The sequence below is a fragment of the Dipodomys spectabilis genome, unplaced genomic scaffold (genome assembly GCF_019054845.1).
Source record: "Dipodomys spectabilis isolate Male_0828 unplaced genomic scaffold, ASM1905484v1 ptg000436l, whole genome shotgun sequence".
Lineage (NCBI taxonomy): Eukaryota > Metazoa > Chordata > Mammalia > Rodentia > Heteromyidae > Dipodomys > Dipodomys spectabilis.
Genome location: NW_024871113.1, coordinates 4251086 through 4274066, shown reverse-complemented (window position 1 = coordinate 4274066; position 22981 = coordinate 4251086). Strand labels below are relative to the sequence as shown.

Here is a 22981-nt window from a genome sequence, read left to right as displayed (position 1 = left end):
CATCCACATTTTTAATTTTAAGTTGGTTAAAAATCATTTGAATTCATTTTCTCAAGTTTAAACTCACGTCATGTTGGAGGACATTCATGAGCAGCTAGTATTTTATTACTGGTTATTCTTTACCATGGAAAATGTCTCCTTATTCATTTTTTTTCTTTTTGGTGCTGGTACTGGGGCTTGAACTTAGGTCCTTGCAAAACTTACCCATGATTAGTGTTCTACCACTTAAGCCATACCTCCATTTCTGGCTTTTTGCTAGTTAATTGGAGGGAAGAGTCTTGGGCTTTTTTTTTCTTGGGTTGGCTTTAAACTGTGATCCTCAGATCTTAGCCTCTTGAGTAGCTGGGATTTCAGGAGGGAGCCACTAGCATCTGGTATATCTTGTACTTTTTGTCCAATTCCACTCACTTTATTTTCAAGTAGTAAGGTCTAGGATGCACAATTATAATTTGCTATGAGGTATACTCTTTGGGTTGGGCTTTGATACTTGATTGTCAAAAAACTTGAATAGGCCTTTGGAATTTTATAGACTCTTTATTACATTATTAAGATATTCAATGTGATACATGTTAATCATAAAATGCCATGTTCCATTTTCTTGAAGTATATGTGATGTTATGGACAATATGAACACATAATGTTTTTCAAGTTTTATAATTAGTAATTACCTTAAAAGTTAATGTAGCAAGTGAAATTACTGTGAGTCAAACTCTTGTTCTAAAATAGTGTGCATTTCTTCTATGTATATTGACTTAACTTCATTTTATGGTTTTATTTCTTAAGGTAATTTGCATGCTCAGTGCATATAATTCATTATCAAGCAATTGCTCTCATTGTCTTCTCTTACATGCAAATATTTTGCTAAATATAAATCTACTAATCTCCTAGCTGCATGAATTTCAGACGTGCTTAAAAGAGGAGGATGTTGGAAAGCTTGAGTTCTTCCAAATCTGATTTCAGAACAAGAGGTTTTCATCTATGTCTTCTGTAAAAACAAAAACAAAACAAAACTTTTAGAATGTTGTTAGAGAAGTAGCATAAACAATCAGTGTCATATCTAGGAGCTTGGGAAATGCTTAGAAACACTATTCTCAGTCCCAATATATCATCAACATCACCTAAGAAAATTCTTATGTTGAAAAATGAACTTTACAACTTTGGTGCGGGGGGAGGATGTAGTGGGGAGGATTGGGGAGGGGCGAGGGGAGGATGGGAAGGGATGGGAAGGGGAAACAAAGGAGGAGGCTACAATGCTTGATAAGAAATATACTCATTATCTTGCCCATGTAATTGTAACCCCTCTGTACAGTATTTTCACAATAAAAAAAAAGAAAATTTGAAAATGCATTTTCTTTTTTTATGTTTTTGTTCATATTTTTTCCTCTTTTATGAGCACATGTTAATTGTAGAAAACAATGGATTTCATTATGACATATTCATATATATATACTTCTCACCCCCATTTCCTTCTCTTTTTTTTATGTTTTTGGTCGGTCGTGGGGCTTGAACTCTGGGCCTGGGAGCTGTCCCTGCACTCTTCAGCTCAAGGCAAGCGCTCTACCACTTGAGCCACAGCGCCACTTCCAGTTTTCTAGCCGTTTATTGGAGATAAGAGTCTCACGGACTTTCTTTCCCAGGCTAGCTTTGAACCACGATCCTCAGATCTCAGCCTCCTGAGTAGCTAGGATTACAGGTGTGAGCCACCGGCGCCTGGCTCCCCATTTTCTTCTCTTGTCCCACATCCACCACTGGTCACCTTCCTTTCCCCAATAGTGCTCCTACTACTTTCATGTCTTTTTAAAAGGATTCCACATGTGAAACAAAAGATGTAATGCCTTCTAACTCTGACTTATTTTTGCTGATCTCCAGTTCTATCCATATTCCTCAAAATGGCATTATTTTGTTGTTCTTAGTGGCTAAATAAAAATCCCATTGTATATATAGGTCACACACATATACATACATTCAATTTGCATAAATTAATTGTATAAAGGGCTTTTATCGTGATATTTCCATTTGTGCATATGATAATGTACTTTGTGCGCGCGCACACGCGCGCGCGCGTGTGTGTGTGTGTGTGTGTGTGTGTGTGTGTGTGTGTGTGTGCTAGTACTGGGGCTTGATCTCAGGGCCTGAGTGCTGTCCCTTAGCTTTTTTGCGCAAGGCTGGAATTCTACCACTTGAGTCACACAGCTCCACTCCCAGCTTTCCCCTACCTTGTGTACCCAGGAAATTGCAGACATCTAAACCATAGCATGTCTCCTGAGTGCATTGAAGGGCAAGGGAAACAAACAAATACTGATGTTTGTGCCAGAGGAGCAGAATTGAGGCACCTGCCACTTTCTTCAGGACCTTCAAATCCCACCTAGCAGTAAACCACCCTACGTGAGGGAAGAATCTGGGAAACCAAGCAATCTTCCAGCCTTGTGCCCAGGGCTCAGTCCAGCCCTGCAAGCAAATGCATGTAGCAAAGAGATAGTTCTGCAGGTCGAGCAATCTGCTCTGACTCAGGCTCTGACTCAAAGCTCTCTCCCTAGTAATCACTAGGTCACTGTAGCCTCTACGGCCTCAGCTCCCCTATGCTTAAACTTCTCAGAGGGTCGACATCTATCACTCCCACTTACTGCTTCTTGTGGCATCTTCTATCAAACCCAGCAGCAGTGTCCCCATTGTAGTGACTATTCCTTGTCTTCAGGTCTCCAGAGTACTCAATGTCAAACAATAAGCTCATCTCAAGAAGGTACCTGGCTATAATACTTCAATGGGGAGACATGTAAGCCTTTACCGTTAGCCTTTGCAAAGGAGAACTCATTAGCCCATTAAATCCCCCACACTGGACTTAAGGCTTGTGAAAAACATGAGCTTATTCTGTGGCTAGGACGACCAATCAATTGTCATCAGGGCATCCTGGCTTGCATTGTGGTTGTAGCTTTAGTCTTTCTCCCTTACCCCTGACTGGGAGCCAGTAGTGAAGCTCTGTTTTCCTACTTTTCTTTACATGCTGCTCTGTTTCTGAAACCTCTTTCATCGTTCCTGTTGCTTTTCATTTCTTGCTCTGGAATATAGGTCTTTTGTTAATCTGCCATCTTCCAGGAAGTCCCTTCACTCTAAAAATATATATTCTTACTCACTTATTCGTGTTCATAATCATTCATATTCACAGTCACCGCCTTGCTTCTGATTTAGAATCACTATTTGTAACAAATAGGCAACTCTCCACATAGTTGTAATTCATTTGAGAATTATTGAGAGAGGAAGGGAAGATTAAGGGGCAAGAAGCCCAGTCAAAAGTGTCAACTAGGCTAATCTGTAGGGAAAATTAAAATATAACACACGATGGCAGTTCAAACATGCCCCTAGCTGAGTAACTTGTAGAAGAACTTGTTTCCACGTGGATACAGCATCCTGTAACGCATTAGAGACCACTCCCACTGCCATAGATCACCAGCTGTACTTGGGTGTATTTTCTCAGTAACAGTTCAGCACCTGTCTACAGAAGATTCATTTGAAACACACTAAACTAGTACCCTGTTTTGGTTACAAGGTAATTTTCCTGTCCAGATATAATAAGTCTTTATCTAGACCAGAAAGTATGTAAATATAGACTTCAATATTATATTTCTTTGAATACTTGTTTCACTTATAAAAGGAAGATACTATTCATTACTTTTAAGTTTATATTTATACACATATTTTTGTCTTTTTTCTCTGTTGTTCAGACTAGAAAGATAATTTCTGTTGATTTGTGTGTGTGTGTGTGTGTGTGTGTGTGTGTGTGTGTGTGTGTGTGTGTGTGTGTGTGTGATGGTTCTGGGGCTTGAACTTAAGACCTGGTCACTGTCCTTGAGCTTTTCTACTCAGGACTAGCACTCTATTACTTGAGCCACAGCTCCACTTCTGGCTTTTTGGGGTCACTTAGAGATAAGCATCTCATGAACTTACCTGCTTGGACTGGCTTTGCTTCACAATCCTCATATCTCAGCCTCCTAAATAGCTAGGATTACAGGCAGGAGCCACCAGTGCCTAGCTCTGTTGACTTTAAAGTGAATTCCTTTACCCATGTTCAAGATTTCCTCTGACTTTCTCAAGACTACTCTTCTATTTTCTTCTTTTACTTTATACTCTATATTTATGTTATTTTTTAAGCCAGCATCTTTTATTCAATATTTAAGTATTTTATATATTCAGTGCCTGAAACTATGTGGACCATAAGTGACTACTGAGTAAGCGAATGAATGGATTTCTCAAGCCTCTTTTATTGAAATACTTCCTCCAGCTCTATATCTCCACCCAGCTCTTTACCCTTCACTCTTCATTTATTCTCATCTTCCAGTCCTTCTCAATCTATAGAATCTGCTTTCATCTTTGCTATTCTACCAAAACTACTCTTATTGAGACCCCCAGGATACCCTTAGTTCTACAGCCAATGAACGTTCAATCTTTGTATATGGCATAGTCAATTTCTTCTTCCTCTATAAAACACCTCTGTGCATATACCCCAGTTTTCTTCCAAACTTTCAGGAGGTACTGCATAATCTCCTTAGTAAACTTCTCTTCCTCTATCCTTCAGATGTTGTTTCTCAGTGTTCAACTCTAGACCCTTTTTCATCTAACTTACCAAAATTTCCTTGTCATATTTACTATCTTTCCTGGTGTCAGTTTTCTCTCTGTATGCTGGTAAACTCCAAATATCTGTTTCATTTCCAAAACTCTGCCTTCAAAGGCAAACAAATATATTCAACTACCAATGGACATTGTCCCTATCTTATCCAAAAGGAATTTTCATTGACCTCAAGTCTGCTTCTGTCCTTGGCTTTTCTCTCTAAGTAGAAGTTGCCTCTAGTTATTCTGCTTGGCCTGAGTTAGAAAACAAGGCCTTGTACTTCTCTTTCTGTGCTGTTTGCCCCCACATGTTTTCCACCAGCCATTGCCTTCTTAGTTCTATATGCTGTACATCTTGAGAATGATTTATTAAAATGTATCTTGACTATGTTCTCTTTCCCCAAAAATTTCCCTCTGGGTCCAGTTAACGTCAACTTGTCTGAATTTATCACATCTTCTCAGCTGCTCTCTGGTTTCTCCATAATGTTGCCAGAGGACTCTTTCTTGAATTCAAACCCAGAGAAATCACTGTGTTATTGGGTAATCCCTCAGCACTCTTAGAATAATGTCTTTAATTGAGCTAGTAGGACCTGTATGATCTAATTCACCATATTAGTCTCACTGGAAGGATTTCCTAAAGATTAACATGGAGAGATGTCATACATGGTACGCCATGGGTGCTAAGTACATAAAGACTCCTTTGCCACTTAATTGAACTCCACTTATGTAGATTAAAAAAAATGAGACTGAGGATGAGTGGCTTGCCTAGTGCCCATAGTTACCTGATGACAAAGCTAGGATATTTGAATACCAATCCCATCTAGTGCTCATCATAGGCAGACACATTCAGGAAGCCATTGACTAAAAATTGTGATTTCCTGGGAATTTCTCAGCCTTGAGGAAAAAGAAGGGTATACTTATAGATTGTTTTTTGTTGCCTTCCCTAGTTATACCCCAAAGCTACAACTTGTTTACTTATTCTCACTGAATAATATCTATTTCATTGCCTTTTTAAGTGCTAACTTTTTTCTTTCTTGAAAATAGCATAATAACAACCAAACCACAGTGTATAAACAAGATCATTAAGAGCTTTGCAAGTCACTGGATTTTGTAACCCTTTCCTGCTCCTCCTAGACAACCTCCCGGCCCAGGGGCCAGGCAAGCTGATGTCCTGTAGAGCTTCCAGGAGTTCTGCAAAAGCCCAACTAGTTCCCTTAAATGGATGGCCTCTATTCAAGTTTGTCTTTTTTATCAGGCCTCTAAAACCACATGTCCTATAAAAGGGCATTCAGAAAGATGTCCTATCCTGCCAAGTTCTCTGCTCCTGATAATGATGGGGTGAGCAGGGTGGGTGGAGCTGTGCTTGGGTAGGTTTCATCTCTTCTAAGTAGGGAAGTTAGAAGACACAGCTATGACCTATTTTTAGGCACATAAGTGAGTTTATATAAGTACTTTGCTTGTTGAATAGAGGTTACAAAGGAAATTTGGCTTTTTTTTGTCAGTCTAGGCCTTAATAGCTTACAAACTTTATATCAGTGCTAATAAGGTCCAGTTTCCAAGATAGTTGCCAGTAATCCCCCACTCCTTATTGTCTGTGGTCTTCTCCCACAATTACAAAGCCCCCCTCTCTTATTCTCTCTCCTCTCCCCTCTCTCTCTGAAGAAAAGCTTCTTGCAGATGCTAGATGAGTGAGTCAAAGCAGCTTCTTCATTCCTTGCTGAGACAAGCTGGCTGATAGCATCCTAAGGTCCTAAGACTGGATTCTAACACAGAGCCATTCAAATAAGCTACTTCCAGATTTCTGACCCTTGAAAATTGAATAGAATTTGAAATGCTAAATTCAGGATAATCTGTTATATAGCAGAGACCGTGAATACACAAAATAAAAATAGATACTGATAAAAATAATGTTTTTCCACTATTTGTATTACTTTCACAGACTAATATTGTAGAGGAAAAGGACTAATCCTTTCTGCTGACCCATTTATGAAGAAATAACTACCTCCGCATATTCTCAGTTCATTTTTTATGTTGCTACTGGGGCATGAACTCAGAGCCTGGGCATTGTCCCTTAGCTTTTTTGCTCAAGGCTGGAGCTCTAGCTCTTGAGACACCGCTTTATTTCTGGCTTTTTGGTGGTTAATAAGTGTTTCATGAACATTACTGCCTGGGCTTTGAACTGTGACCTTTAGATCTCAGCTTCCTAAAGTAGCTTGGATTATAGGTGTGAACCTTTGGTGCCCAGAATACTCTCAGTTATTGCTAAGTTTGAGCCATTATATGATGAGTAGTTTTTACACCAAAGGTCACCCAGATTACCTTTGTTTGAGAAATTCTGATGAACTAGTGTTTCTTCACAACTTGGATGCAAATTCAGTATGTCATAACAGGATGTTAGAAAGTGAATTTACATCTAAAAAGCCTCTGCCTTGGGATTTTCACACTCCCTATTGAGTTACATTCTGTGAGCAGTTTCAATATTTAGGTTTGGACATATGTCATAGTATGACTATTGAAAACATGTTAGCTCATAAAAGTCAACTATTAAGCAAAGAAAAAGAAGTAGATTAAGACATAACCTGCCCTAACAATGTCTCTATTGTAAGAATAGAGAAAGAATTTATTTACCCTTTTACCCCATGAAGATACAGCAATGGGTTGTTTTAGATTAAAGAACAGGATATGGGCACAATTTGTGGTATAAGATGCAGTTGTCCGTGGGTTGGCAATGAATCTAAGATGTCTTCTGATACCTCCCATTGTCCAAAACAGGTGTGCAGTTTCACTCTCCACATAAGCATTTGAAAAGTATGACTTCTACTCAGGTTAAGGAAGGATGTAAAATAAAGTTTTCTGAAACTTGACTCAACTCTCTGAGTTCACATTGCATTGACAGGCTTAACCAGCTGCTGAGACCTTAATACGTATTCATGCTTGCTACCCTCCAAAACCAGACTGTCTTACTGGCAGCAAGAAATGACCTTACAGATGATATAATTGGGGAGAGGGAAAGAGAATGATGGATGATATCAACTATCAAAACACATGGTTTGTAAGTATGAAGACAGCATGAGGAAAGTAAGCAGGAGGGACAGAGGATGGAGAAGGAGAAATAGAGGAGGATAATGTGAGTTAATTATAACACATAGGCAAATCACCATGGTAAAACTTCTTTATGCAATTAATATTTGTAAAACATGGGTAAAAAAGAATGGCAGGGAAATCAGTGGGACCAAGGAGGGTGAAGGAAGGTGAAGAGGGTTGAAGTATTTTATATATATAAAAACAGAACAGTGAAACTTGTTGACACTGTTTGAAGAAGGGGACGAGAGAGATAAGGGAGAGTAATGAAGGGGTAAATTCCATCGGGATGAAATCCTGATAACGAAATAATGAAAATCCTGCCTTGGGCAGGTGAAACTGTAAGAATAATGACCCTGCATTGACAGTCTATGCATGAAATAGTCATAACTGGAACACAACCATCGAATGACTCTCCATTTCTACTAGAAAATCCAGTGGAATGCCTCTTCCAGGCCTGCGGGGCTCAGGGTTTATTTGGGGGAAGACAATACCCTCCTTGAGCCCATAATACATTTACCTTCTTTAATTCCAAAGCAGTGGCCCCACTCCTTCAAGGTGATGTGCTTATCCTTGTTGGGGTCGCACTCCTCAAAGAAGCGGGTTATACAGTGCTCCAGGGGCACCAGCGATGCTCGCAGAGGAGCCAGCTCGGAATGGGTCAAGACTCTGCAAGGAGAAACACGGCAGCCTGTTACTCAGCATCTTATCCATTCAGATTTCAGAGGGCTATTGGCCTTCCTCAGGATGGCTGCAGATACCAAATAAATAGGAGACAGGTGAAAATCTGCAATTGAAACCAACACACTTACTCTTTTCACTGGAAACTCAGTGTTTCCCACTAAGGTATAGATGGACACACAGCAATCATGAGTATACAGCCCGGTGCTTACTCGCCGCTGTACTAGATTGTTCCAGATGTAAGCATGTGACCCAAGTTGGGCCAATCAGATTATCTTGAGAATTTATGATCAAGAAAGAGGAAAGTAGAGTCTTTATAGGAAGTGGGACCTTTATATATAAACTTGGGAGATGAAACATAATCATATTCTGTTCTTTTTTTTCTTAGCAATCTCAAAGTTTGAACTATGGGATTTGAACTCAGAGCATGAGGGAAGCACGCTAACATTTTCGCTATGTCTTAAGCCCTTTTGGCTTTAGTTTATTTTTCAGATAGGCTCATGTGCTTTTGTGCATGGTCAACCTTGAATTTCAATTCTCCTATCTCGGTCTCCTGAATATCTGGAATTACAGATGTGAATCACCATGACTAGTTAAATTTTTTCATTAACATTGTGTGTGTGTGTGTGTGTGTGTGTGTGTGTGTGTGTGTGTGTGTGTGTGTACACTGGCACACACACCTACTGGTACCAGAGCTTGAACTCAAGCCCTCACACTCAATCAACTTTCTTGTTCACAAATGGCATTCTATTACTAGAGCTACACCTCCAGCCTAGTATTTTGCTAGTTAATTGGAGGTGACATCTCCCAGACTTTCCTTGGACTGGCTTTGAACCATGATTCTCCAGGTCTCATTCATGCCAGGGAGCTAGGATTACAGGCCTGAGCCACTGGTGCTTGGCTTTCTTACTAACTTTGTATCCAGGCTGTCCTTGAACTGAGATTTTTCCCATTTTGTCCTCCTGCATAGCTGGCATTATAGAAATGCAGCACCGTACTTGGCCTTATTATTGTGAAGGCAGTTCTATGATTCTTAACCATGATTGTTGATCATCTTATTGTTCTCAAATAGAACCTGGAAATTTCTCGATTCTATTTTAATTTCTGTGTTGCATAGATATCATTATATAAGGGAGTGACCAAGTAGTAGGGACGTAGAGTTTTTACCTGTCCTTGGGATGCTGGTCAAGCTCATTAAACTGCCAGTGTACAGGATACACATACATGTGGTAGTTCTTCTTGAAGTCCCTTAGGAGAAGTTCAATGGGATGGTCCCCAGCCAAGAGTCTCTTTTCATCCAGGTAAATTTTCTTGACCTGGGATTAAGAAGGAAGAAGACAGTCAAAGCATCAGACAAGTGTAATGGAATTGTGAGTTATTAACATTTACTTGAAGGTTAACAATAACACAACAAAGGAAACCATGTCCCACACAAAATAATGCCTTCTAATTATCTGTGTGTGTGTGTGTGTGTGTGTGTGTGTGTGTGTGTGTGTGTGTGTGTGTGTATGTGAGTTGTAGGGCTTGAACTCTAGGCCTGGGCACTGTCCCTCAGCTCTTCAGTTCAAGGCAAGTGCTCTACCATTTGAGCCACAGCACCACTTCCAGTTTTCTGGTGGTTAATTGGAGATAAGAGTCTCACTGACTTTCCTGCCTGGGCTGGCTTTGAACCAAGATCCTCAGATCTCAGCCTCTTGAGTAGCTAGGATTATAAGCATGAGCCACCAGTGCCCAGCTTAATGTCTTCTAATTAATATCATGGGTTTTCTTTTCTCTTTCATTCTTTCTTGCTTGCTTGATGGCTTGCCTGCCTGCCTGCTTGCCTTCCTTCCTTTCTTCCTTCCCTCTTTCCTTTCTTCCTTCCTTCCTTTCTTCCTTCTTTCTTTCTTTCTTTTCTTCCTTTCCATTTTTGTCTTTCTTTTTCTCTCTCTGTTCCTTTCTTCCTTTTTCTCCTTTCTTCCTTTCTCTTGCCCTCCCTCCCTCCCTCCCTCCCTCCCTCCCTTCCTTCCTTCTTTCCTTCCTTCCTTCTTTCCTTGCTTCCTTCCTTCCTTCCTTTTCTTTTTGGTGCTGTTATTGGAGTTTGAACTCAGGACTTAGCCTCTTCTTGATTTTTTTTCTGTCTAAGGCTGGTGCTCTACTATTTGAGCCACACCTCCAATTCTGGCTTTTTGCTGGTTAAGTGGAGATAAGAGTCTCATGGACTTCTCTGTCATGGCTAACTTTGAATTGCGATCCTCAGATCTCAGCCTCCTGAGTAGCCATTTTATAAGCATGAGCCACCAATTTTTTTTTTTTATGTGTGTATGTTATAGTTTTTGTGTGACAGCTACAACTCATGGTTTTCAAGAGAAACTTAAGTCTTTTAATCTTTCTTCTTTAACAAAGAAAATCTGTAGCACATTCCTTAAAACTATGAGAAGGTCTTAATAAAAAAAGGCTGAACTGATTTAGGCAAAATGTTTGATTATTTAGTGAAACGTCTATTCCTTTCATACTAGCATACTCCATTCTTAATTCTCTCTGTTTCCACCCAGTTCTTGCTGAGTCTCAGCTTAGCTCTGCTCAATTGCTGCTTGGCTATCCCCTGCTCCCTTGTTAAAAGTCCCTCTTTCCTACTTAGTGATCTCAAGGCTGTCTGACACAATGTGTTAAGGACAGGAAGCATGCGAGAATAATGCATATGAAACTCTCATTCCCATGGCCGAATCTGCCAACTTCCCTCCCTATTACCAGCTGTGTACTTTCTATGCTGCTAATCCAAGCCTTCTTACTTACTCAGTAACAACCTGTAGCAGTTGGCTATAGACTCTGTTTTTAAAAAAAATATTTTTTTATTATCTTTAGGTAGTAGTATTTTTCCTTCTTTACTAGATTATTGCCAGAAATATAGAAATGTCTTCTAGCATCTCCCACTAAAAGACTAGGCTCCTGAACTTTCTCTTCTAGCTTCTATTCTGTTTCCCTTTAATTCTCAAAAGTATTCTCTCTACTGCTGCTTCTCTATCTTTCCTCCTTTACTTTCTTCTCTCTCCTTATGACAGTTTCTCTGTGTAGGCCAGTCTGGTTTCATACTTATAATTCTCCTGAATGCTGGGATTACAAGTATATACTACCATGCTAGGATTTCTTGAACCCCATTTGTACAAACTGCCATCTCCCAAACCCACCGTGCTGTCACAGAAACAGCTCCTGTCAAAGCCAAATATGATCTATGATGACTACATGCTAAATCAGTGACATTGTTAATATCCATTCCACTTCTTCTCCCACCCCCCCTCCTTCCTTCCCTCTCTTCTTTTCTCCTGCCTTCCTTCCTTCCCTCCCTCCCTCCTTTCCACCATTCTTCCCTCCCTCCCTCTTTCTCTCTCTTTCTTCTTTCCTTCTTTTCTTTCTTTCTTTCTTTCTTTCTTTCTTTCTTTCTTTCTTTCTTTCTTTCTTTCTTTCTTTCTTTCTTTCTTTTTTTCTTTCTTTCTTTCTTTCTTTCTTTCTTTCCTAGCCCTTGTCTCCCCATTCATAATACAGACCAGGTACAGGGCCTGGGATGAGGTGTATATGGGGTAGGTTTACTCTGCCTCCTCTTTCTATACAGTCAGTGTAAGAACACAGCCTGTGGTAAGCACCCAGAGGCCTCTTCCTTCCTTCCTTCCTTCCTTCCTTCCTTCCTTGCTTTCTTTCCTTTCTTCTGTCTCTTTTGATGGTATGGGAGTTGAGCTTAGAACTCAGATCCCCACATTTATCAGGAAGTCCTCTACTACTTGACACCAGCCCTCAACCCTTCCTTCTCTTTTCTTCATAGAACATTTTATAGTATTTGGCATGCTTTATGCAAATATTTTCTGATGAGGTTGTATTTATATTCAACTATGTACTTATCTGTCTCTTTGCCTTAAATGTAAGCTTGTAAAGGCAGAAATATTGTTTGCTTCTTAGCTATACCTTCAAAACTTCAATAAATTCCTGGCACCTAAGATACACTCAATAACTAGCAAATGAATGTGTTTTTTTTGAAATCAATATTTTGCACTTAAAAATTTAATGTATTGTGGACATTGGGACTGATGGATTTTCCCTGCATCATTCATCTATGTCTGCCCTGTGAGTATGGGCCTGATATAGTTTGGATCTAATGTCCCCCAAAGACCTATGATTTGGACACCCCAGTTTTTGGCATTATTGGGAAGTAGTAGAACCTTTAAAAGGAGGGCCCTGCTGGAAGTCTCCTGGTTAAGTGGGATCCCCACCAAAAAATTAAGGTATCTGAGTTACTATTCACTGGCAGAAAAGTTCCTTCTGTTGTCTAGCGTCAGTCCCTCCTGCTGCAGGAAACTTACTCTCTCCTCTGAGCCCCTTTCCCTTGGAAAAGAAGGCTATCCATGGGAACAAAAAATGTGAAATTAGAAACATCCTTACTAAAAAAAAAAAAAAAAAAGCAAAAAAAGCAAACACTTCTTTTTCTCTCAAGCTTCCCAGGCTGGCAGCTTTGCAGTTTACCACACACTTTGCTGAAGGCCACTGACAGACAACCTTGAGGCTTATCACCAGCTGTACTGAGTTACTTACTGAGAGCTTACAATAAAAATCATTTTCCCCCAACCATGGAAATGAGTTTCTAATGTTTTGAGATTTAAAATAGACTACCCCTACCCAAGATTATGTTTTGACTTCTGGTATCAAAGGATATGTTTTGGCTTTTTGTATTGATAGTATCAGCCATGCTGACTAGGTCAAGATTATGTTTTGCCTCTGCTCTAATGATTCACAGCTATGTTTTGCTTCTTGCTTTGGTAAACATCACCTAAGTGAAACCCCTTCCTATCCTAGCTACTCAGGAGGCTGAGATCTGAGGATCGTGGTTCAAAGCCAGCCCGGGCAGGAAGCTCCGTGAGACTCTTATCTCCAATAAACCATTAGAAAACCAGAAGTGACACCGTGGCTGAAGCTCACCTTGAGCTGAAGAGCACAGGGACAGCGCCCAAGCTCAGAGTTCAAGCCCCACAACCAACCAAAACCACAAAAAAAAAAAAAACAACCAAACTCTCCCATGAAAAGCCAACAGGGCTGTTCCCCAAAGCTCTACAAGCTAGGGACAGACGCCATGTGGCAATAAAAGGCTTCCAGCCAGTTTGAGTGCTGGTGACTCCTTTGGCCCATCATGGGTTCAAGTTCTGCCGGCTCTGGGAAGTTGGGATGCTTCAGTGAGGGCATACTTTGATCCCTCCTCTTCTTTCCTTTTGTTTCCCAGCCTACCAGGAGGTAAGCAGCTAGCCCCATCATGTGCTTCCGGTCACGATGTGTGGCCTCAACACAAGTCCCAAAGAAATGGAGCCAATAAAGCAATCATCTTCACCACGCTGTGCCAAAATAAGCCTTTCTTTTTAAGTTTTCTTAACCTAGGTATTTGTTACAGTAATGGACTGACCAACACAGGGCCTGGCAATATCAATGATGAGTGTTGGTTAATACTGCTCAATTAATTAACAGCTTGCTCTGGATATGAATTAAAGAGCCTGTTGAGTAGGATGGGCAGTTTGGCAGTGTCCCCAGTCTTGTGGCATGACGGTAACCACCACTCGAATGTTAACCTGTGTAAGCTAATCAGGTGTGGGGAGGCACAGTGGGCTCCTGCCGCTGTGCAGAGGTTACCCTGGCCAACACACCACTTTTTCCCCTTAAGCCCTAGCAGCAGAGTATACCCATGAATCACTTACTTTACTTCTCTGTTTCTCATTTAGATGTCCTGCATGTTTAGGATTTGGTTCATAAAGCTGCACGAGAATATTCTTGAGCCAGTCTCTCATCCGTAGGGGAAACTGAGCCACTTCAAAGTCCGTACAAACAGGAATAGCTGTAATTAGCAGAAAATACTTTGTGATCTTTGGGCTTTACCCTATGGCAAATTCTCATAATAGGAGCTTAGCAACTCCTGGCGATGGACAGAGCAGACTCAACTGCCCACTCTTATGGCCTAATGGTATTGCCTGGAGTTGTTTTGTTTTTTTTTTTTTTTTTTGTCGGTCATGGGGCTTGAACTCTGGGCCTGGGCGATGTCCCTCAGCTCTTCAGCTCAAGGCGAGCGCTTGAGCTACAGCGCCACTTCCGGTTTTCTGGTGGTTTATTGGATATAGGAGTCTCACGGTCTCTCCTGCCTGGGCTGGCTTTGAACCGTGATCCTCAGATCTCAGCCTCCTGAGTAGCTAGGATTACAGGCGTGAGCCACCAGCGCCTGGCTGCCTGGAGTGTTTTAAACACATATAAACTGTCAGACTTGGTGAAAAGAAATGGTGAGTTCATTAGTCTGGGGTGAGGAACAGAACCTGGACATCAGGATGTTTTTAAAGTTCTGAAAGTAATTTTGATGTGCAGCTAGTTCTCCCTAGGAGAACCAGGGAACTGGAATATAAAAGTGGAGTATCTAGTAACTAGAAGCAGAGGAATTGATTGGGCTTGGTGTACACTCTCAGAACAAATCATGCTAAACCAAAGCCTATTACTCTATCCTGCTCCACGGCCACTCCCACGGACAAGAGGGCTCTGCTCCTCAGGCTCTCCACAGGGCTCATCTTTTATGGTGATTATCTTTACCCAAAGCTTCACACGAAGTTTGTGTGGCAAACTCAAAAGAAAGCATGGAGAGCCATCTAAAGATCTTAGGAGCATCTTCCCAGAAAGCACAAGGATGTTTTATCTCATTTCAGTGGATAAAACAAGTCATGTGACAATACCTAACATCAACAGAGCTGACAAGTTTAATTCTCTCCTGTGTCTGGAAGGAGAAAGGAACCCAAAACATGACTGAGTGCTGCTAATGTGGAGAATCGCTTATTAGCCACAAGAGCCAAACACAATTGAGAGCATCCTGGGGAAGGAAGACAACTTAAAAAAAAAAAAAAACTTCTGGAAGAATAAAACATTTTGGCAAAGATTTTAATTGGGAAGAGAGAAAATAATTTAGCAAAACCCCAGTATTTCATGTCTACTAAGTGGATCACATTATCATGGTATTTCTGATCCCTGGCTCCATGTTAGAATTGTCTAGGTTACTTGAAAAACAAATGAAAGAAACAAAACTAGTGTTCCAATCCAATCCAAATAAAACAGTCTCCTATGATTAAGGCCTGGGGTTTGCTTTTATGCTTTGTCTTTCCAGTTGATTTTAGTGGGCAGCTTGAGTTCATGACTCTATCAGTTTTGTTGGTTTGCATCTATAGGATCCATTCATGTATGGATTTCCCCCTAAACCCTCCCAGGAATGGTGGCTGGTGGGAGTGAGGGCATCATACATTTGCAGGCTCCAAAATAATCCAGCTGCAGTTGGTGTCCCTTTTTGGTCCCCTCAAGTCTGCATTTAGTAGCAAACAGATGACAAGAACTTGCGTAGGTCTGGTTGTCAGTGCCACAAGCCTAGAAGACAAAAAAAGTGGATAGAGACAAAATTGCTCATTGTAAAGTGCTCTGATCATGAAAGCTTATAGTATGTCACAGATGTAGTCAGATAGATGAGACTATTAAAATAAAATCCTTTGGTTTGGCACAAATATCAATTTAATCAAAGGTGATGGCAATTTAGCTCTCAATAAGTTCAGAAGAATGGAGAATAGAAAATTTTAGAATGCGTTCTATTGCCCAACTACCAGCGTTATATTATGTGGCATAGTTAAAATACTTTGATTAGGCTAGCATTTGGTATAGATCAATATTCTATTCATTATTAGATAATGTAGAGAGGTACTTTAAAAATAGTAACTTTCAGCTGAGCACCAATGGCTCCCGCTTGTAATCCTAATTACCAAGAAAGCTGAGACCTTGAAATCATAGTCTGAAGGTAGCCTAGGCAAAAGAATCTATGAGACTCCTTCTCTAATTAACTAGCAAAAATCTGGGCTAGAGGCATGACTCAATTGGTAGAGTACCAGTTGTGAGCAAGCAAGCTGAGCAAGTGTCAGACCTTGAGTTTAAGCCCTGGTTGTAATAAATTAAAAACGCAAAGGCAAACTAGTATTTTAATACAAATCCCACCTATGGCCATACATCCTGAACACATGGATCTCGTTCAATCCCTAGCTTCTTGATGTATCTTAAGGATTGCTTGGTGGAATACTTACTTGGTCAAGGAGTTTTGCTGGAGGACAAGTCGCTGGATCTTGGCACACACAGTGTGCTTTTCCCTGTGGCTCTGCCTTGCAAATGTGCCCTCTCTTACATTGGAAGTTCATGCAGGAATCTAATGGAAAAGTTTGGAAAAGGAACACAAAGTGAAAGCAAATTCATCTGACAAGCAGCTTCATTTTCATTAATATGAGAGAAAATTTGAAATGTTGCAAATATGAAAAACTTAAAGGGGGAAGATATTATAAACTGTTTTCATTGGTGAACTAATTTCTAAACAGAACCTTTTGGCCCCAGACTTTTGCAGTATAGTTTTGATTTCTCTTGGAATAGTTTTTATTAGAGATGCAATAAGAATAAAAAAAAAGAGATGCAATAAGAAATAGCAGTGCCTATTGGTTTGCCTGAGACAGCCAGAGTCTGAAAATACCTAGGGAACTGTTGTTGAAAATCGCTCAGCAGTTAAATAAGCCATGAGATTTTGTGTTGAAATTTAAATTGTTGTGATTCGGGTAGGAAGTAGGCCCTTAGTTCAGTATAGGATTTAAATTCATGAATAATTTATAGATTTGAGAATAAAGGTAGAATTAATTCTTCCCAGAAGCAAAAGGATATAGTTGGGAAGAGCCTAGCTTTTTCTTAATATTGAAACAGAACTCCCAGTTTGTAAATACACTGAACCATAGTTTATCAAATATGCCCAAGAAATATCCATTTCTGGGTTATTTGGGGGAGGGGAGGTCTGGAGAGAAGGACATTTGTGTCACAAAGGGAGGGAAAAGTGGAGCACCGGTGGCTCACTCCTTTAATCCTAGCTAGTGAGGAGTTTGAGATGTGAGGATCATGGTTTGAAGCCAACCCGGCTGGGCAGGAAAGTCCCTGAGATTCTTACCTCCAATTAACCAATAGAAAGCCAGATATTGAGACGTGGCTCAAGTGGTAGAGCTAACCTTGAAGGAATGCTAATGCATAGTGCCCAGGCCCTTAGTTGAAGCACTAGTACCTGCAATTCCATTTCTTCGCTGATACAATTACAGACAGCTGCTTAGCTGTCATCATCAGTAAGCTTAGCGCCTACTCACCAGCACTGTGCAGCCTTGAATTGTCTTCACTTGACGGTTCATCATCATGTGATGAGCTCTCAGCTTTCTTAACCTTTAAAATAACAAGAGCAAAAGTTAGGTTCTATTCAGAGAACCATTACTTGGTTTATATTCCCACAGTACATGCCTTCACAGTTCTTTAAGTGCAAATATTGTCAAACCTCACTCAGGAAATGAGCTGCAACTGTGGAGGGAGACAGTAAGTGTAGGTGGACAGCACTCTTTATAGTCCCGACCATCTGCATTCAGTGCTGGAGCCCAGCGGATTACTCACTATGAGTAACCATCTCTGCTTTGGCTTTGGGAATATATTAATGGTGTGGTAACATCTTGCTATAGTTAGATTAGGACAGAGATGCATTAGTAATCTCCATGAGGTTGATCAAGCTTTCTTAGGTTTAAAAAAAATAACCCCAAAACTCCTTTCTTAGAGGCAGCAGAGTTCTCAATGTTTGAGATGACTTGTTTACCCAAAACCATGTCAATTCCTCCTTAAAGGTTATTCCTTTCAATTAACTGTGAGTCAAACCCAAGGTTTCATTCAAAGCAGCTCAAATAAAGCAGGTGTTTTTGGTCTAAATATGAATATGGACAGAAAAGTAAATAATTCTACAGGCTGAACATCACCTGAAATGTGAAGTCCTAAATTCTCCAAAAATCTGTGTGCTTATATGACACTACAGGCTGAAAATTCCCATCTGATCTCATGTTCAAAGTGCAAACGTTGAGAGTATTCTATCAATACTAGTACCTGAGTATGTATAATAGGAAATGCAAGTGGATTTTATGTTTAGACATATTACATTTACATATGCACATATTCCAAAATAGAAAAAGAACATGAAATTTGAAACACTTCTCATTCCAATCATTTCAGATAAGGGATACTGAGTTTAGTATTGCGCTGATAGAAATACACACAGGATAACTAGTATATGTCTGAGTCAAGCAGAAAAGGTCAGATAAGTTGATGTTAGGGAAATGAAGCCGAAGATATGTATTCAAATGTTTTTTCTTTCATGCGATTGTTTCTCACATATTTATAAGATGATTTCTTTGTTGCTTTGTATGGCCCTCCCCCACAGTATAACCCCTGCTTTCCCTGTATTTGATGTTGGCATAATTTGTGGAGGGGAAGGGAAAAAAACAAATCATTTAAATAGGGATACAGGTGGACCTATTGCAACCATGAGATGTATTAAGTCGTTATGTCAAAAACGAACTTTACAACTTTGGTGGGGGGCGGGGGAGTAGGATTGGGTGGATGAGCAGGGGGAGGATGGGAAGGGGAAACAAAGGAGGAGGCTACAATGCTTGATAAGGAATGTACTCATTATCTTGCCCATGTAATTGTAACCCTTCTGTACAGTATTTTCACAATAAAAGAAAGAAAGAAATACATACAGGAGCCTGAGAGCACAGAGAAAACTCACTACTCTATATTGATAACTAACATGATTAGACAAATTCGGATATAAATAATCTCACCTCTTGGTAGCCTCTAGTCTCACTGGTATCTACATTCTCATCCTCCTGGGATCTTTCCTGCTCATACTTGAGGTAAGATGAAATGGGTTGACCTTTTTCAGCCTCTAAACTGTCTTCACTCGGCATCAAGTAGTCATCACTTTCACCATGCTTAGGATCATCATTCTCCCGATCACTTTCAGCTCCATGACTTTCGGACAGAACATCACCATCATCAGTCGATTCTGTGGGAGCAGTTTTTACATCTATGTCCTCCTGGTTGTCAGTAATTTCAAGGTCAGTTTTTCCTTCTTCACTTTGCTTACTGCTGTGCAATATATGGTCCTCTTCCATCTCTGCATTAGAGTTCTCTCCTTGATCTTGGTGACTCTGCTCCGATTCATCTTGCATCTCACTTGCTTGTGTTGGTGGATTGGAGTCTTCCAAAAGAGCATCAGGTTGGTCATTATCTTCCTCCTGCTTCCTGTTAAAATGTTCGTTGGAAACTTCTTTTTCATTTTCTTGGTCATCATTGAGGACACCATCTTCCTCTGGCTCTTTTTCTCCTTCTTCTCCATCTCCATTGGGAATATTTGGATTTTGCTCTTGGTTTCCTTCATCGATTAGGTCTTCGCTATGTGAACTGTTCTTGTTCAACTCAAATAACTCATTTACAGGTTGTTCTTCATTTTCCTCTCCTTTTGCAGTGTTTTCTTGGTGAGATTCCACAGTGGAACTGAAAGCAGCAGCGGGGGAGTCAGTGTTCTCTGGGAAGTGTTTCTTTGGAGTCTCACTCAAATCTTCTTTCGAGTCTAAGGTCCCTTCAGTTGGGGAGTATTCCAGATTCACACTTACATCACCATCACTGTCCTCTTGGTCCTTCAACCCTACCTCTTGGCTGTCAGTCTTGTCCTGTTCTACAGATTGATCAGGGTTTTCCTCTTCTGATCTTTTTATTGAAGATTTTTCAGCCTTAAAAAGAATAAAAGTTTGTTCTTGAAACAAATGACAATGCAATCATATTTACAATTCATAAGCAAACATTAAAAACTCATCTTTCTTTTTCTTCAAGCATTACTATGTAAATGTGATCACAAGTAAATGCGTGATTGTGTGACTTTGTAAATATATTTTGACTCTGTAAATGTGAATATATAATTGGATTTGTAGCCAAAGATTCAACCTGAATTTGAGTTTTATAAATTTAAACAACTACATAACAAGCCACTGGTGGCTCATGCCTGTAATCCTCGCTATTCAAGAGGCTGTCTCAAAGCTAGCCTGGACAGGAAAGGCCATGAGATGCTTGTCTTCAATTAACCACCAAAAATCCAGAGGTGGAGTGTATGGCTTAAGTGTAAGAGTGCCAGCTTAGAGTGAAAAAGCTAAAGAACAGTGCCCAGTCCCTAAATTCAAGCCCCAGTACCAGCAGAAAAACAAAGAAGCAAGCAATCCCCCCAATTATATATAGTAATTATATAACTATAATATATATGTGTATATATGGTTGCATTAGCTCCTAAATCTTGTATTGGTTAAGAGATTTATGTGATGATAAACATATTTAAAGAAATTAAACAGAAACAAATAGGGTAATCTCTTTGATGAGGCCTTGATATTGAGTTCTTTGGAGAAAGAAGAAATCATATTTAATGCCATGGTATTACCTTTACCTTATGGTTGGGAGTGCTTTCTGTGGCTGCTCCAGCTTCCTTCTCTGCAGCTTCAACCTCGGCAATGGGGATTGCAGTATTGTCGGGAGTCACCAATATTTCAGCAGTTGGTTTGGAATAGTCAGATAAAAACCTTGCAGTTGTCTGAAAAATTAAAAAATATGTGTTTTTCATAACTAGACACCAATTTAAAAATTGCTAGTTGCTCTTGTTATTATTCATAGCAGTATGTTTTATTCATAATATCAATAAAAAGATATTGTCTAGAATTTCTGAAGATACAGACAAATGTCAATAGTATTATGTAAAATGAAATAAAAAATCAAATTGTGTTTTAGTTCGTGTGGCTCTTATCTCCATTTAACCACTGAAGCAGGAAGTAGAGCTGTGGCTTAAGTGGTAGAATGCTAGCCACGGACACAAAAAAGCTCAGGGACAGGGCCTAGGCCTTGAGTTCAAGCCCCAGGATTGGCGCACGCGCGTGCACACGCTCGCGGCCACATACACACACACACACACACACACACACACACACACACACACACACTAAAAAGTACAAATACATTTTTTTTATTCCAGTCCTGGGGCTTGAACTCAGGACCTGAGCGCTATTCCTCAAGGCTAGCACTCTACCACTTGAGCTACAGATTCACTTCAAGCTTTTTCTGAGTAGTTTATTGAAGATAAGAGCCTCAGGGATTTTCAGTATGGACTGGCTCTGAACCACAATCCTCAGATTTCATCCTCTAGAATAGCTATGATTACAGGCATGAGCCATCAGCTCCTGGCAAGAATATGTGTGGTTTTTTGTTTTTGTTTTTGTTGGTTGTAGGGCTTGAACTGTGGGCCTAGGTACTCTTCAGCTCAAGGTTAGTGCTCTACAACTTGAGCCACAGTGCTACTTCTGGTTTTCTGAGTGGTTTATTGGAGATAAGATTCTCACAGACTTTCCTGCCCAGGATGGTTTTGAACTGTGATCCTCTGATCTCAGCCTCGTGAGTAGCTCAGATTACACACCTGAGCCTGTAAAACAAACAGCCCACACCCTGCTGTTTGTTTTTTTGTTTTTGTTTTTTGGTCCTGGGGCTTGAACTCAGAGCCTGGGCACTCACTATCCCTGAACTTTTTCCTTAAGGTTAGTGCTTTACTGCTTTGAACCACAGCTTCCACTACCGGGTGGTTAATTAGAGATGAGTCTTGTAGACTTTCCCTTCCTGGGCTGGCTTTGAGCCACAATCCTCAGATTTCAGCCTCCTGAATAGTTAGGATTACTGGCATGAGCCACTGGTGCTCAGTTTCTTCTTCTTTTTTCTTTTAATGGAAAGGTCCTAAACTAAAGAAGGAGATATGAAGAAAGAGAACAGAAGTTACCGGGATTGCAGCTGTAGTTCCCAAGATATAGAGGAAAATCAGAACAGTCTTCATGCTTTCTAGACCTGTGAATCAAGAAGATAATTTCAGTGATGGGGACAATTTCCTTAGGGGAGATGAAGTGGTAGTCTTAGTAAATATTGAGTTTGATATTGTCCTTGGAATTTAGAAGTCATTGTCTTAGTGAACTAACATCTGAAAAGGAAGATAAATGACACTTCTTACCTTATTTTGTCCTTGTGAAAATTGCTCCTTCATATTTTGGCCTTCCCAAAGAAAGCATTAAAATTCTTGGCATCCTGGAAACATTCTAGCTTCAGCTAGAATTATAACTGCTCATAACCTTGAGCAAGTCACTTACCTCTTCTTAGGGACAGTTTTCTCATGTGAACTGTGGCTTGAGTGGTAGAGCGCTACCCATGGACACAAAGCTCGGGGACAGCACCCAAGCCTTGAGTTCAAACCCCAGAACTGGCGCGTGTGTGCGCGCGCACACACACACACACACACACACACACACACACACACACACACACACACTAAGGAGTACTAATATGTCTCTTTTTTTTATTCCAGTGATTCGCAGTGAAGGGGGTGATTTAGATGATCTTCTAAGCTATAACGTTTTAGGAAATAGTCTATGAATTTCATGAACCTTCAAATGCTACCATCTTTTACCTTCACTATGTTCTCTAAAATATATTCTATGACTATTGTATCAAAATCTAATATTTTATATCCAAAATTAAATGTGTGGAGTAAATACATAGGATCTACTCTCTGTGTTATTGATGATAATTTAAAATATTTTATTCTCTTGGTGAATGCCAATTGTAAAGTATCAGTGAAAAATGCATTTTCCAAAAGATAACAAACATTCAAAATTATGTGAAGATT

The 22981-nt window shown here is 40.1% G+C and overlaps 1 protein-coding gene and 1 non-coding gene across 4 annotated transcripts in view; both read right to left on the bottom strand.

Moving 5' to 3' along the window:
- Nucleotides 1–514: 514 nt before the first annotated feature.
- The window catches only part of Sparcl1 (SPARC like 1), a 39539-nt gene continuing 17072 nt past the window's right edge, over nt 515–22981 (bottom strand). The window contains exons 2-11 of one of the 3 annotated variants that reach the window (XM_042668426.1): nt 22085–22149; nt 20708–20857; nt 19062–20012; nt 17553–17625; nt 16467–16585; nt 15645–15765; nt 14073–14209; nt 9532–9680; nt 8204–8352; nt 515–985 (exon numbers count right to left, since the gene is read on the bottom strand). In XM_042668426.1, coding sequence (XP_042524360.1) covers nt 957–985; nt 8204–8352; nt 9532–9680; nt 14073–14209; nt 15645–15765; nt 16467–16585; nt 17553–17625; nt 19062–20012; nt 20708–20857; nt 22085–22138 — 1932 coding nt within the window. In that variant the 5' untranslated portion in view covers nt 22139–22149 and the 3' untranslated portion in view covers nt 515–956. Of the gene's footprint in view, nt 986–8203; nt 8353–9531; nt 9681–14072; nt 14210–15644; nt 15766–16466; nt 16586–17552; nt 17626–19061; nt 20013–20696; nt 20858–22084; nt 22150–22981 lie in introns of those variants that run through there. The other 2 variants (XM_042668427.1, XM_042668428.1) reach the window with 2 other exon arrangements.
- Nucleotides 11862–11993, bottom strand: LOC122097879. Its single transcript, XR_006145601.1, has one exon. It is a non-coding gene; the product is annotated as a small nucleolar RNA SNORA51 (small nucleolar RNA).